Genomic DNA, 17,458 nt, shown 5'->3' with positions numbered 1-17,458 from the left:
GGCTCTATGTCAAGGAGAGGCAACCGCCTTGGACCCCGAGTTTTCATGAAATCAACTCCGCAATGCAGTTCTTTTGCTTGGGGCCCTGCGCTCGTTCTTGCTGCTGCTTTGGGCCCTGCCCATCCTAGGGCCGGGCCTGATTACTTTGATTCCCCTAATAGATTTTTTTGAATGGTTGTTTTATACGTTGCGTGTTCCACCCTGTGACAAGATCTGAACAGAAATTCCTGGGGTTTGTTGTCGCCCACACAATTATGGAACTTACTGTCAGTCATTCTCGTCGATAAATCTGACAGAAAACTGGAGAAACAAGATGAAAGGAAATATCTGCATTCCCACATAGAGGAGTCGAACTTTAAACTTGACAAAACTGTTTGTACCAGGTAAGACACGTTTGCCCAAATTTTAGTATACACAGATCTAGGGCAGATATCTTTCGGTTTCATTTTACGAAAGGTGTAAGTCATCCGGGACACAAATCAATTTTATATAAATATAATCTTTCACATAATTAAGTGGACTGGTTGATTTGGGGATGTTGTGAAGATTATTACTGTACAGTGCATCACGTTTTGTTTTTAGATGAAAACAGTATAAAAATGTTACACCTGGATATGACAGAAGTATGGCAGAGAAAAGAAACTATCAACATATAACATTTGATCTCGTCTCATTTATTTTTTTAAATTTTTGTACCCTTCGCTGCTTTGACGGTAAAATATAGACCTATGTTTTCACACCTATACACCTAACCATCTTATCGGTCAAAGAATGTCTTTTATGTGCAGCAAACTATATATTCCCGATGATTCCCTCCCCCCCCCCCATCCGTTGCATTACGTGGTCCTTGCATAATACGTGGAACGGTTTCTTTTCATTTTTGTATCTCAGCATCTGGGAGCTTAGTATCGGCCATTGGAGGCAAATTTAGAATGATACATGGACTGCTGAAAATTATATATGTGATCATTTCAGGACATAAAAGCAACCTCATTTGAGGAATAATAATAATAATAATAATATTAACATTAGGTTCATGGACAAAATTATGGTAACTGTAGAAAATAAAAGAAAGAGACCTAAGTCAAATTTGCAACGGAAAAGACCAGCTATTTGATAGGTGGTGCTTATTCAAGGGGATTATCAAGATTACGATTACTCAGACAGCTATTTGATAGGTGGTGCTTATTCAAGGGGATTATCAAGATTACGATTACTCAGACGGCTGTTTGGTAGGTGGTGCTTATTCAAGGGGATTATCAAGATTACGATTACTCAGACAGCTCATATTAGATGTAGAATATCGTCAAGACCTATCTTGATTAGGAAAAGGTGGGAACTTTAGAACATGTTGCTCGTAGAGCTGATGATTATTCCTTGACTTACAAAGTTTCGATTGCCAATACGTCTTCCTTGCAGCAGCCTTTTGGTAACAAGCATCCCGTTCTAGTACGATTACTTCCAGCTCTCGATCTGACTCAGCTTATAGGAATCAAACATCTTACAAGATTGATCATGTATCCTTATCTCTTCCTACGTGCACTTATTGTTGATTGATACAAGCTGAACAAGAAGCAACATAATTTAAACAGATTTATTCCAAATGTTCTTATTTCTAAGAGTTCAAGGTCAGTGATGGGTATTGAAAGCAATTCATTTCTTGGGTCAGACAAATTCCAGTCTGATTCTATTATGGAGAATTAAGAACCATCTGTCTCCAAAGGCTCTATATCACTTATTCGTGATTCTGTCAAGCCTATCTCTATTAAAATATATGGGGACACAGAAGCTTCTCAGAGTATTTTATTGCCAGGTACTTTCCCTTTCTATAAGAAATATTCGTCTAATGAAAGTGTTCTTATTCAAGAAGTAAAGTCCGGATTTGTTAATACACCTCTCAGTTGAGTAGATTTGACAACAGACCTAATTTCAAGGCCCGTGACTGAAGGAATAGTGTTTTCTTTACCCAGTGAGGGCATTCATTTACTTCTAGGCAACGAACTAGCTGGAGATAAGGTTGTGGTTAATCCACATGTAACTGAGAAACCTTGTTTGTATCATAATGTTTATCCAGTTGAAATTGAAATCCCTGACTTAAACCCTGCTTGCGTAGTTATCAGCGCTGTGGCAAAAACAGCTCCCGAAATTGATGTTGATCATTATTCCCGTATCTGACAGTTTTATCGGTCAGGCTTTTGATGTGGTCACTTTTGTTCCTCCTATTGATAAATCAAGAGGTATTGATCACAGTGATCTCCTTCGTACTATTCATTTTCTCTGTTCTAATCGGGGAAACAAAAGACAATCACTCATTGTCTAACAGGAACAAGATCCGGACACCTGTTTGTTTCAGATGTCTATTAACGAAATCGAAGTCGCACAAGTCCCAGTTTGTTTCTTTTCTTCTGAAAAATGGGTCTCATGAAAAAATGGGGACCACCTGAGATACACTCTGGTTACGAGTAGTCAGTGGCAACCTATTTCTGCATTTCACGAACATTTAGGAGAATAATGATATCGTGTGCGGGTCCATTACATAAGACCACGTTGAGCAATCAATACCTGTTGACGATTGTGCGTCCACAAGATTTCCAGAAGCAATTCCTTTAAGGAATATAAAATCCATGACCATAGTCACACTTGTTGGCGTTCCCATGTCTGTCAAATCTGATCATGGGTCAAATTTTATGTCAGGAATTTTTCAACAAGTTACACATGAATTAGGCATCTAAAGGTTTAAATCTTCTGCTATCACTCTGAAAGTCAAAGTACTTTGGAAAGTTCTCATCAAATTTTGAAGAATATCATTCGGTCATATTGCTTGACACAGAAAATGGTTGGGATGAGGATGTTCATTGGTTGTTGTTAGCTGTTAAGGATCAATTAAAAATCATCGTTAATCGTTCTTTAAATTTAGTTGTACCTGTTCCACGCAGTGAGGATGTAAATGATGGAATACAATCTGAATGTAGAGCCTTTGATGTAACCAGCCTCGCAGTTTAGAAATATTAAACAATCGAACCAGAAACTTTTAAATCTACAGCCATGAGAAAAGAGTGAATTAAAACAATTGTTAATTGAAATAAGAGCACTTGTTTCCCGACGTTTTAACAGGAACAATTAAAATCTACATGATATTGAAATTGTCGATTCTACAATTGTGAAACAGCATCGTTTCAGGGCAAATCATCTTATTCAGGGATGTTTTTTTGTAATAAAAAAAAATTAAGTATTTGCTCAAGTTTACCATGTAGTGTATGCACAAACCAGATAATATATTTTGTATTTGTACTGACTTCAGAAAAGTCAACAATGCACCACAACAGTTTAATTTCCAATGCCAAGAAATATGGCTGCATGGACACGATTCGAAATACAAAATATGTTACCACGTTCGACCTTTGAAAAGGATTCTGGCAAATTCCACTAACGGTAAAAGCATAACAAATTTCGGCATTTTCAGAACAGGTGGACTTTATCAATATAAAGTGAAGCCGTTTGGTATGAAGCATTATTATATGCTCATTTTTTTTTTCTCCGTTAACTTTACATTATCAGAATCGTTCAATATTTTACGATATTGCACACTTTCATATTGCACCCACGCGCAGGACACGTGTGCCCAATAGTGTATTAGGAACTACTTTGTAAACAAATCATGTACATTCGCATAGTAGACGCAATACGTTTTGGTTGATTAAATTTGTTTTTGAATGAACTAAAGCAGATGTTTCGTGGACTGCAACATACTAACTGTTTTGCTACATTCCACGTTAACTTTTTGACACATTGTTTCAGATTTTGCGATAGACACCAGATTTCATAAAATTTCTTGGTACCTACAAATAACATGCAAGCTATAAAGGCATAAACTGTCTCCTTTAGCTGGTAATAAGAATGGCAACAAAAAATACTTACAATTTTACATCCAGAATTTCCTCAATATGTACTTTCTTAGTTCTGCAAATCCGAATTACATGAGCCATGTCATGAGTTCTCAAGCTTGATAATCAAGTTGATTACACATTTCGAAATCGTATTGTAATTTCGACTATATTCCAAGTGCAATTACATTTTCCTTACTGTGCTCAAAATCAATTAAACATTAAATTCAAAAGCGTCTTTTTGATAATTACAATTGAAACACTTAATATATTTTTCCCACATAATGATTTCAAATAGTCAATAACAGAACAAACACACTTTCAGATGTAAATACGCCTCTCCCGCGCCGCTTCAATCCGATGTATTTCATGTACAATTTGCCCAGATGAATCCAGTTCGAAATCACAAACTTTCGTCGAATCGAAACAAAATACCAAAATCTATTCATTTCCGATCAAATGGAAAAGTTGTTGCAATGCGCATTCATTCACAATATGACTGCAAATTTCAATTTTAACTAGACACGCCATTTCCTTTCGAAAGTTATGTCGAGCGCACGACTAAGTTCAAATTTGTCTGGGCGGAGTTATGTGCGCATTAATAATGATGTTGTTGTGTAACGATTAATCTGCGCTTGTGTATTTAGTTTGGAATATGGCATACATTCATTTACGTTCTTTCTTGTAGTGTAATTTGTTTATATAGTTAAGTCTTAGGTAGAATACGAAAATGAGCATATAATAAAAAGGTTACTGCATTTGTATGGGAAAATATGAACTCGTTTTGTCGGATGGATATACTTCACTCCCAAGGTCGTGCAGTATTCCATCCAAAAAACTCGTTCATATTTTCCCATACAAATGCAGTAACCTATAATTCTTCGTCAATATTTCAGCATTTAATGAAAATGATAACGTCTTTTAGATAATTGTGATGTGTACATCAATGACGTTGTCATGTTCAAAGATATATGGACAGATCGCCTGGAAACCTATGGGACATCCTTTGATGCAAATTTGACAATTTATGTAACTGCGAGTTTTGTCTTGCTTGTGTTCAATTTTTAATGTATATTGTGGGACTCAATCAAGCTACACCTGTAGAAATTCAGGTCGATTCTCTCGCTGAGTTTCCAGTACCAATCAGTAAATATCAGTTGATACGATATTTGGGTATGGCTGGATATTATACGAAATACTGCTCCGATTTTTACATAATTTCTGACCCCCTGACCAATTTTTAAGCAATGAAATCGATTTTCATTGGTTTAACAAATGTGAGGAGGGTTTGATCAATTAAAGTCCATACATAAGAGTGCATTAGTTATTTTAGCTCCAAACGTGAGTCAGTTATTTAAAATGTCTCTTCATGCAAGTGATGAAGGGGTTGGTAGAAATGTTATTCAAAAAAGTGAAAATGGTGAGCATCACCCAGTGTGTTATTTTTCTAAAAACATTTAAGAAGCACCAGAGAAATTATTCCACAATGGTGAAGGAATGTTTGTCTTGAATACTGGCTTTGCAACACTTTGAAGTGTATATTTGTCAATCTCCTTCCCCGATTATTGTATTCAGTAATCAAAGGCTTCGTTACTTTGATTAGCGAAGTTAAAAACAAATATCAGTGATTGTTAAGATAGAGTTTGACGTTGCAGGAATACAATATTTACATCAGGCACACCAAGATTAAAGATAAAATAATTGCATATACACTTTCACGTTTATAGAAGTACTAAATTGCTTTATCTATATTTTTTATTCATAAGACATATGCCTATATATTTTTGATAATAGTAGTATATGTTTAGTAGACTAATAAATAAAAGAAAACATTAGTGTATAAATCTTTCTTTTTCTTTACGAGTGGGGTGTTATGTATATCCATATTGTGTGCTCAACTTTTGCCCATCATTGCACGTTGCAGTTTCAGCTAATTGTCATTTTCAACCAAATATGTAGATAGCTAACATCTGTCCATGATTGTGGGTTGTACTTCAAGATATTATTTTTAAACATGTTGACATAGCCTTTTGACCTTAGAAAGTAATGGAAGCAAACTCATGATCCTCATCATTTTTTTTTTGTTTTATTTATTGTGTATGAGTCTTTTATATAAGGTTATGCTAAACAGAATTATTTCATTCCTACTTATAGCTCAGTCTTTAGAATCATGTTTAGCTATGTTCAGATATAATTTTATAGAGTAATCGTTTATTTAAAAAAATATTTATTGGAATAACAAAGTGCTCATTCACATTTTGAACAACGTAAAAAGTTTGGAACTATTGTCAATTAATGAAGGATATTCTGGATTATATGATGGTGATACATCAGGAAGGTTGGCACATCAGCTCATTCAGGACTATTTTCACATCGGCACAGTCAATACTGGAATTAATTTTTAAGACTAATAATGTTTGCTCTTGTGATATAACTTTTAGGATTATTTGGGATTTAATTCACAATACTGTAAGCTCCATTTAGATTTTGACTTTGTATTATAGCGACAACTTAGTTAATTGTACTAAACTTGTTGGTTTTGGTTTTTCTTTTAATCACTTTAGGAACATAAAGTCATATATATATATATATATATATATATATATATATATATATATATATATATATATATATATATATATACAAAAATACGTACATGCAAATTATTCTGACAAAGTATTATTGTACCTATTAGTCCTAATGAATGCAATTTATACCATAAAATATTCCTTGCAAAACAGAATCAAAATCAAACGCCTTTGCAAAATCATTAAAATCACAATGCAATTTTTACCTAAATGAATATAATGAGTTATCAATCAATTGAATGTACAAATGTTTTTAGTTGTGGACTTACTTTCACCAAGACCAGTCCCGAAAACAGTAGATACGGTAGTGTGTACATAGCAGCTTAGATTAGTAAAATGGCTGAAAATATCCGGATACTTTCTTTCCAGCTGTAAATTTTTACATTGTCTAGGTCGCAAAGCAGCTGAAATGTTAGAGCAAAGTGTGCAAAACAAAACTGCTCTTTCATGTCTTGCTATTGCTATTCTTCTGTCTATGCTATAAACCCGAGACGGACTACTTATCGGTGACTCCTTTACAATACTCGAAACTCGAGACGGACTACTTATCGGTGACTCCTTTACAATAACTGTGCAAATAGATGTATGTTTGGAATTAATTAACCCGATGGGGAAGTATGTTCATTACAGAACAAGATTCACATTTCTTTCCTCGTTTAACATCTGTCGTAAATATAATATAAACTTTATAATATCCCGTTGATTTTCTTCATGCGAAAATAATAGTAAAGAGAATTTTTTTGTTGTTGTTGTAGACATTTTTAAGATTATTTTGAGCAAAGATAAACTTTCGATTATATACAGGGAGACAGATCCTATTTCCAATTTCCTACTAAATAAGTATATTTTGAAGTTTGACAGAGTTTCAATGTGTTCTATATTTTTTTCTTTTTGAAATGTATTTTAGCTGTGCATTTACGTGTATGTGTGATTAGGATTTTTAACGTAGCTTTAACTCTTTTTCAGTCATATCGCTACGATGTCTGCATTATGGCAGTTTATAGTGATGTCTAGCATTGGGGCATCATGCCGCAGACATGTAGCCTGATGTCCCACCCAGTCACATTATCCAAACACCTGGCCAACCTAACACTAACCTCTTAATGCTGAGCGCCTAGCAAGGCAGCTGATAGTACCATTTGTGTAAGCCTTTCGTGTAGAGGCATTGGCAGACAAAGAGACATATATCATTTACTTTGCATCAGCAACTCTTATCTCTGAATCTTACATTGCATGCACATCTACGTTCTATATATATGCGACCGCCATTACCACCACTTCAGTCTCTGATCAAGTGGGAAAGATTCCTCGAAGACCGACTGTTGCCACATTCATCAATTCATCATACTGCTTACCCAACATTTGAATGGGGCAATTAAAGTCAGATTCACAATGGGGCAATTAAAGTCAGATTCACAATGGGGCAATTAAAGTCAGATTCACAATGGGGCAATTAAAGTCAGATTCACAAGATTATAGTATATGAATTTCATGTCCACATGTTTGGATTAAGTTAAGATACAAACAAAAAGACTAGTTCTAAGCATTGCATATTACCTTTGTCTCGGTTGGTTTCTTCAAGATGTTTCCTCCAAGTCGCAAGGAAGTTAGGTAAAAAGGAGTCAGTTTTAGTATTTGATTCCCTCAAGTTTTTTTATTATTATTTGTTGGCATAAAGATTATTTCTATTTTTATGTAATTTCATTATTATTTTTTTTATTACAGTTCAGCCCAATGGAGGTTAGATAAGAAAAAAAAAAGATGTCTGAGAGAAAAAAAAGTAAATCAAAAAAGAAAGGACTGCGCAGGGGTACTGCTAAAGACACACAACCCGGCCCAGGTAATTATAAAAGTTCTTCCTTGAGCCTTCTGTGCCTTACAGATATTCGGACCTCTAGTTTTATTCACAAGCAGAGAACTGAGAATATAATTATAGAATGTTATAGAACGTTTCAGAAACAACAATGTAATTTAAGTAACTGCTACTATTACTACTACTACTATTGCTACTTTTAATAATAATAATAATAATAATAATAATAATAATAATAATAATAATTCATCTATTTGCCATACTAAATATGTGGATTCACAAGCATGATTTTATTGAACAAAATCAATTCAATGAGTTAGAGAGAGAGAGAGAGAGAGAGAGAGAGAGAGAGAGAGAGAGAGAGAGAGAGAGAGATGGGTCTTTAATCTTTCACGCCAAAATATGTGTAAAAGAAAAGAAGAAAGAAAAAATTCCATATTAAGAAAATATCACTAAATTGAATTTGTTACAAATGTAATGGATTAGAAAAAGAGTCAATTTCTTACTAAAATAGATTCCTAGATTGGATACTTTTACTCAGTTCAAAAATATGATCATGTCACATTCATTTATTTAATAGTTAATTGCATCATCAGAATGTTATTTCCTTCTTATATCGTGTCCAAGTTATATAGTGTCCAAGTTATATCCAAGTTATATCGTGTCCAAGTTATATCGTGTCCAAGTTATATCGTGTCCAAGTTATATCGTGTCCAAGTTAAAAAGGAATGCTTTTAAGTCTCCAGCTTATTAGTAAAGCAACATCTCTCTGGATTTTTTCACATAGGATATTTAATTTTTTAAACAAATATTTATTAATAATATTAATAATAATATTACTAATGAAGGTTTCAACCACTGGACAATGCAACAGCTATCACAGTATATGTATCTGCCTATCATACTTCAACGCATAATTAATTTAATTTCCAGGTATCAGTGAGCCGATTGGAAATGTTACAACAAATCTTATTATAAATAACTGTCGATACGTTCAAATTGGAGAGAATAATATTACTGTGGCATTGCCAGAAACTGCAAGAGGTAAGACATCATTAGAGATTACATTTTCTTTACTATGCAATTAGCTTAACTTTGTGAGAGATTTTGGTCAAGTTTCGAACGTTTATTGAAACTCCTGAAATGTGACGAGATTTTAATTTTATCAAAGACAACAAAGACAAGTGTGTTAAACTGAAATGCGTTAAGAGAGCGTCAAATAAAATCAGTTTCATCTCTTTGAGGTATTGTTCCACAATACCTCACACACTGGAATAAAGCAGTCAACCATTTTCTTGTATTTATTTTTTTTATAACTTTTTTTTTAAAGTACAGTTATGATCAACTGTACCAGCCTGCATTATGCCCATTTCACACCTGGCACGAACCTTAGGGAATTCTTACATTTCTAAATGCTGGCCTGGTAACTGTTTATCTATTAGAAATATTCTCAGAATCAGCATAAATTTAATTAAACGTTCATGTTTGTTGTGGAATAAACGGTATGTATCATTTGTTTTATTTAATCCCTTCAGAGAACAAGCCATTTGATCTGGACAGGGAGCTGTGCTTGAGTTATCTGAGTGCAAAAGAAAAGGAAGGAAATAACTCGGAAGAGGTAAGCAAACAGGCCCTTGAGACAACTTTTCTCAAACGCCAGAAAACTCCAAAGAAGCATTTATCTTTCAAGCATTTATATAAACAAAAACTGCTTCCATATTTGCGAGCTAGGGCAGAGCTATATATTGTAAAACAAGAGGGTGATCACTGGACTGTTAAACCAACTAAACAAGCACTAGAGAAATATGTTCCAAGCAGAACCGAAGAAACTGATGAGGCAGAAAAAGTTGATGGATACTCAATGTCAAATAGTGCAGAATCATGCATTCCTTCTGAAAAAAAATTGTGTTACGAAGCTCCGACGTCAGCACCTGCTTTACAAGACAAGGACACCTCAAAAGGCGCAGTTCCAAAGAATTATGGCACTGCAAGAAAACTATCACCAACACCCACTGAAAATAGTCAAGAGGACACTAAACTAGACCAACATGACTTTCGTCCACAACACATCTTCAAGCACCCATCTGAAGAAATAGAAAAGTTGATGAATGCTGCAAAACAATTTCGGCAGGGACATTACATCTTAATCCATTGTGAACAGAAAAGATTTTCCTACCATGAATCATTGTCCCTGATTCCATGGCTGGCCGTGTTTGACTTTGATCAGAATAGCCTACGCTCAGGGTTATTATCAGTGGTAGATAGTCGAATGAAAAGGATGAAACCACTGAATGTCACCACCTGGAAGGATCAGCATAGATTTACTGAGGGGAGTGTGCAGTGGTGTTTCATGCGAGGCAGTTCAAGCATGCCCGAAAGTCTTCTTGATTCTGACGCCTTGCGATGGAGCAAAGACTATCAGACTTCAGTTGAATTGTGTTTGGAAAGACTGGAAAATTTCACAACTGACTACACAACTTTGACCTTGTTTATTCTTTGGCCTGATGAAGAGAAGGTCGGCAACCTAACTGACCATATGTACAGGTTCGTCTCTAGACTGGATGAGTTCGTTGAGCCTGCGTCTGTAATATTGTGCGACTGTGGACGTAAGGCAAATTCAATGCCTTTCAATATGTTACGGAAACAATTAAACAATCACACACTCGAGATCATACATTTAGATTTAGAACGGATCTGTCTGGCCCTGCTGAGTGAGCTTAGTAACAGAATCGAAAAGCCTACAGTTACCCACAAACTTCCAGCTAAAAATGAAACTGGTGAAACAAATATTACTGATGAGGATGCTGCCTGGTTAAGAAGTGAATTAGAGGTTCTTTATTCGAAGTGTCCCTATCACAAAACAATGGACCCTGACGAGCTGAAACAAGATTCGGAAGACTTTCTCCGTGGTGGGACAATCGCATGGTCATTTCGGTACCAGTGTCGCTCTGAACACTTGGATGCCGAAAGAGATCTGTTAAAAACGATGGTTGAAAAAGTGAGAAACTGTGCAGAAAACCTGAAATCCGAGACGATTGTGTTGTCACACGCACCTGGATCGGGAGGAACTACCTTTTCCCAAAGGCTACTTTGGGAGCTGAAAGAATTCTTCCCTTGTGTCCAGGCAAGGCTCCATACGGGGACTCCCGTTAGTGAACTCATCAGCCGAGTTGAATTTCTTGGAAGAGCAACACTTCTTCCAGTGGTTTTGCTACTTGATGGGGAAGACAACCAAAGAGTTAAACATATTCCAAGAATGATAAAAGATGTCTGTCTCATTATTTTGTTCGTGGAGCGGTATCCATATTCAGTTGAAGAGAAGGTGAGTTTTGGTTCAAATTTTTGGCTTAAAGGCAGAGTTTCTCAGTCAGAAGCTAGCAGGCTATGTCTGACATTTCAAGCACACTGCGAAGAAGAAAAGAAAAAATTGGCTTTGCAAGAGTTAAACAGGGGCGTGGCGTTAGGAAAAATACACTATGTGTATGAATTTGGACTTACGGCTTACAAACATGAATACAAGGGCGTGAAGTCGTTTGTGTGCGGATACCTTCAATTGGATAAGAATCCAACACTGGATCTCTTACCATGGCAAACTGTCCTGGGATATATATCACTGGCTTTATATTATGGTCAGTCATCAATGCCATGTCAGTTCTTTCGAGACAAGTTGAAGCTTCCTCCAAATAAACCTGTCACTATAGAAAACTTTGAATATCCGATGAGAGAGTTTATAGTGCCAGACAGGAATGAGGCCAAAAGGAACATGGTTAGAATATGTCATTTCATCATCGCCAAAGAAATACTGGAACAAATTCTCACACGGCATCAGCCAAGTCCCGCAAAAGAAAGCAGTGAAAAATTGAGCAAGAACGCACGAAGCAATTTGCACAGTTTTGCAATGGAATTTGTCGAATATGCCAGTAAAAAGAATATGAAAGCAGCAATATCACTAGACACTGTTAACGAAATATTGACTCAAATATTCATCATTCGGAGTAGCTCCTACTGTGAGGATCCAGAAGCAGAATTTAGGTCCGAGCACAAACCCAAATTATCACGGATGATGAGCGATATAGAATGCAGTAAACCATACACAGAGAGGCTGGATGTTTTTAAGAAGCTGACAGAATGTTTTCCAAATAATCCAAACTTTCATGCACATCTTGGACGATTTTATGCTTTGTACAGGAGAGGTAATGCTCAAGATGAAGAGAAGGCAATGAAGTGTTTCAACAAAGCCCTTAGTCTTTGTAAAGGCGAGCTTGCAAAGGATGTTGAAGCTGTCGATGATCAAATAAAAGTAATTCTGAAGCATGTCTACCACATGTATGGTATGATGTATTTTTGGCGAATAAGCCAGTACACTGGGAAATGTCATGGAGACAAGCCTGAGTGTAAAACAACCAAAGCACAATTTGAAATCCGAGTGGAAGAGCTGAGACAGATGGCTCAAACAGCATGCGGTCATTTTGCCGACAGCAGGCGATATTGTCCAAAATCAGCCTTTGATAGCTATGGCTACTGTGGTGAGATAAATGTTCGCCTTCAGCTCAGTGATTTTACCAACTGTCATATCGACGAACAATGCCTGATGACATTCATCCATAGTGATAAAGATAAACTTTCAGATCTTAAATGTTTCATCAGAGAAAGCATAAGCGAAATTAGCGATCTCATTAGGGAATGTCTGCACAACCAGGAAACCGCTGAGATTGATCCCATGTTGTACAGCTGCATCCAATGGTATCAAATGCTTTTCAAAATGGAAGCACATGATATTAGGCATTTCATCGTCCCTAATACCACAGAAAACAGAAGACTGAAAATCGCAGCGAGAAAACTGAAGTACACAAAAGCCTTTCACAGAGCCAGTTTGGAACATGTCACATCCATGAGTGATATCACAGAAATAGTCGAAGACTATGAAGTACTATTTCATGATATACATCATCGAGGGTTTGATTTTAATCGAAAATCATTGGACATGGACTACAGAGAATGGATTTCTGGAATCCGGCATGATCATTACAGCAAAGACCGCGAAATTGAAGAGGTACTGGTACATATCAAGCAATGGAATAGCATAGTAAATTCCTTGTACTCAAGATACTATTTGTTCATTATGTACTCTTTGCTTGGTCTAGGTCAAAATGGAACTGGAGGAAGTACGGAGATGATGAAGCTGGCTATGGAAGTAAAGATAGAACTGTGCAAAATGAGCAGGACCTCGTTGATGCACTCAAAGTATCCTTGGGAATGGTATGGAAAAGGATACCACATTAAGTCTTTGGTCAATGGGAATCGATTTTATGGTCTATTGGAAGGAAGAACCCTCGTAGGGAGCGATTCTCATCCTAGGGAAGATGTTACAAGATTGGTGGTAATGAAGGGTACCATTTGCAAATCCAATACAAACAACACAATGGGATCCATAAACATGGATATGGAAAGGAACTCCATGCCAATCACAGTAGCTTTTGTACCGGTAAAGTCAAACCTTTGTAAAGGTAGACATGTTGGAGACAGGGTGGAGTTTCTTCTCGGCTTCAGTTTTGTTCATGGCTTTGAGGCTTTCAATGTCAAGATACTACATCGATATAAGTGTAAATGTGACCTGCTTGTGGAATTCAAGAGTGATGAGCAGTGTAACCAATGCGAATGTGGAGAGAACGTTTATCGAACAGATGCGATGGTGTAAAATGAAAATGTTTACAAGAACCCATAGACTACGGAAGTGATAAAATCTACTTCTTCGAAGAGTGCCATAACATTATTTAAATTTTGATTTTAGCCTTTGGAAACTGGTTGACACAGATTTTGCAATAAAGGTGACACATCTCCAAAATTCTACGGGACATGACGAATGTGTTGCCACAGGATACACCATATAGGGTACCGACAAGTACATAACATTCAATTAGCACAAACTGCGCCCTTTATTCGCATGTTCTGTATCATGTGACTTGAAACACGTATCCTGAATGTATTTCGCAGTTTGAATGCATATTCTTGGTTACCAAATCGACCTAAAGATTGTGTCACTGACATTTTATTTCAATATAAGTAATTTGGAAAATAAATTAATTCTAGATGAATAATTAGTTAATTCTCGAAAAGAACTGATATCATCAATTTTCACACATGATGGATTGTTTAAATACGTTTTTCCAAATTTTAGACATCGAAGAATATTGTCTTAATTCATGCTCATGCACAGAATTTTCTGTGCTTTCTTCAAAACTCAGAGGTATCAGTGGTCGTTTTTTATTTTGTTGGCGCTGTCAGACTTTTGACTTCCTATACCAGCATCAAGTGGACTACATTAATATAGAAGTCATAAGCGCAATGCATGCTACTTATTTAGCCCATACGATTCTAGATTTTGCGAATGTTAACACTGTACATAGTAATTGTAATATAGTAAATTAGATGTACACCACTTTGGTGGAAAGTACTATAAAAGAAAGGAAGGAAGAACAAAGGAAAGAGAAAGGATAAGGGTGGGGGCAGGATGAATATGGAGAGCTTCTAATAAAGTACCTTCTTATCATATTCAAATTTGGTGTAAAAGATATATGTTAATTTTTTATATAAACTGATATTCCCACCCCTCTTCAACTTCCAAGCATGTGAGTGAGTTATTCAGTTTATCCCTGTCCGTCTGTTTGGTCTCGTGTCAATACATTCAAGCAAAAATCATTGCAGTGTCATCAAATTGAAAAACTGAAAGCTGCATTAATTAGTATTTTGTTTAATTTACCAGTATATGAAAATGATTTTTACACTTCCTGTGTTAATATTTTCTGTTTTTTTCAACTTGTAGATAATCGTATTGATCTGCACAATTTTAGCATGTTTTGTTTCATAAATCTGAGACCCAGTTGGAAGTAGCTTCAACGTCATGTCTTCTTCAAGTCCAGTTTATGTCCTGCATTTCAGTGTACACATTTGAACTGTTGTACAATTCTTTGATTTAACAAACTATTCTTTACACATTGTTAAAACATTTTTAGGAATATATGACAGTTTAATTAAGTGAAATTATTATCATACCATTATTTCAGTATAAGTACTGAAAAATGTAATTTATTTAAAGCAATGAAGTATCACGTGGATTGATACATACATACCGTCTGTAGATTTTCATAATGACTCATACTTTCTCATACTTTAATCATATCAAGGCTTGTTTGTAAAATTTTAAATTTTCAATACCTACCGACGTTTAGTAACAGAGATTGTATCCTGCACTTTACTTAGACGGTTGTAAAGATAAAGCGGTAAACATGTTTGGATTAGTTACTACTGGTTATCTTGTTCATTGGACTCGGGACTCAATACGTCATGCATAACGGTTTAATTTTCAACCTGTACTATACTAGGCTGTCTCTGGACAAAACATTCTCTACGTGATCCTACAGGATCATCCAGATAATCTCCAAAGCATCGATGGAGAAAGTCTTACAGTCAACAGTTCCATGTTTCTGAGAGTAAGTGCTTTGAAAAATGTAAAACTGTATAACATCTGCTGATCGTTTTATCATGAGTGAGTTATCGGTTTTAACTAAATTGATACAGATCTTTTTCCCTGTACAAATTTGTGTGTATATTTAATATGAGAAAATCAAATTTTAAATGTCAAAAGAACGGTCCATCAATCTATAACCTCAAGACAAGGTGTCAATTTTCAAACGCACTTTTAATACTAGCATGCTTTTTTATACCCATGTGATCATTTTGCATGTATGTATCTGAATGTGTGTGTACGTGTGCGCGCGCGCGTGCGTGCGTGCGTGCGTGTGTGTGTGTGTGTGTGTGTGTGAAAGCGCTATTTACAAAATATTTCATATTTTTTAATATTTTACTCGTTGATTTATTTATACTATAGTATCTACATTTTCCCTAAGTAATGTCCTGGCTACATGAATTCTCTTGTACCTGTTTTCTTTTTCCTCTTAAAAGTAAATAGAAAATTCATGTTAAACTTTAGGAGACCGGTGGGTTTGATTACACAGCATGTTCATTTCAGTAGCTGGGATTCGTATTGTCTCATTAGCCTGCGTGGGTTTTTGCTCGCATCTTGTAACAAATCTGATGTAGATCTCTACTCATTTCAGCCTTATTATCCGTTATTTAATGTTATCATTACTGCGATTTCTACAAAAGCCTATAGAATGCTTGTTTTGATTTCTTTTCATAAACGTAAAGATTCACGTGTACTTTTCAAGTTATAATACTGTATAAACAAACTTCGCTATATTTGGCACTTCCGGAAACTGAAATATTGAACACTCGGCTTGAAATTCGGGGTTGGACTGTTCAGTGAAATTAGAAAGTGCTCGTTGGACTATAATAATATTCCGGAACTATTGTGAATTATTTAAATTAGTTCTGGACAATGCCATTTGGAAAACGTCACGATTGTTAGCGGATCAGTAGATTTCCAGTTCTAAAGTTTATACGGAACTTTTTATTCTTTTGGACTTTAATATAAGTCTTTCAGAATTATTTTGGATTCATTTCATAATACTGTAGGTTTTCTCACATTTTCATCGACGTAACAGTGTGTGAATATGATAAACTTTTATATCGTATGAATCGTTTGGCCAGGGCCTTCTTTATGAAGTAATGTTATATATTTCGCCTCTTTTTGTTGCATATTTTATGCTCATATTAAAGAAAATAATTGGCATGTTGATCATGGTATTTGGATGGGCAATATACTTCTTTATAGTCCAGCAATATGGTCTCATTATTTGGGTCAAGGTATATAAAAATTGAAATAAATTTTTTGTGTGTAATGTATGTCTACAAGATACATTAAACAGCATACTAAATGTATAGTAACAAATACTTGGTTGAAATATTAACATTTTACGTTATAATGTCATATACCTTTTGTAGGTATATACGTGTTAGGCAGTAGCAGAAATCTCTACCAATAGTCACTGATACACTGATTTCAAGCTGTTTTTAACATCAAAATTTCACTGGATTTATGTTAAGTGCTTTATTGTTGTTGTGATGGGGTTTAACGCCATTTTTCAGCACAAGATAGGCTATACATGGCGGCCAGTATTAATGGTGGAGGAAGAACCCGGGAAAAGCCCGGAAAGAACCACCGACCCACGAGAAGCTACCGGCAAGCTTTCTCACATATCCACATTGACCGA

The 17,458-nt window shown here is 35.6% G+C and overlaps 1 protein-coding gene across 1 annotated transcript; it reads left to right on the top strand.

The window, feature by feature from the left end:
• The first annotated feature begins 205 nt into the window (after positions 1–205).
• LOC149801909 (uncharacterized) lies at positions 206–17,136 on the top strand. The gene is made up of 4 exons (XM_089956298.1): positions 206–383; positions 8,198–8,312; positions 9,219–9,329; positions 9,821–17,136. The coding sequence occupies exons 2-4, from the start codon at positions 8,234–8,236 to the stop codon at positions 13,981–13,983; spliced, it is 4,353 nt and encodes a 1,450-aa protein (XP_089812424.1). The 5' UTR covers positions 206–383; positions 8,198–8,233; the 3' UTR covers positions 13,984–17,136.
• The last annotated feature ends 322 nt before the right edge of the window (positions 17,137–17,458 follow it).

Source organism: Sinohyriopsis cumingii, chromosome 4 (genome assembly GCF_028554795.1).
Source record: "Sinohyriopsis cumingii isolate HCF-2022 chromosome 4, ASM2855479v2, whole genome shotgun sequence".
NCBI lineage: Eukaryota > Metazoa > Mollusca > Bivalvia > Unionida > Unionidae > Sinohyriopsis > Sinohyriopsis cumingii.
Note: the sequence above shows the minus strand (reverse complement) of the source record. Positions and strands in the feature narration are given on the sequence as shown.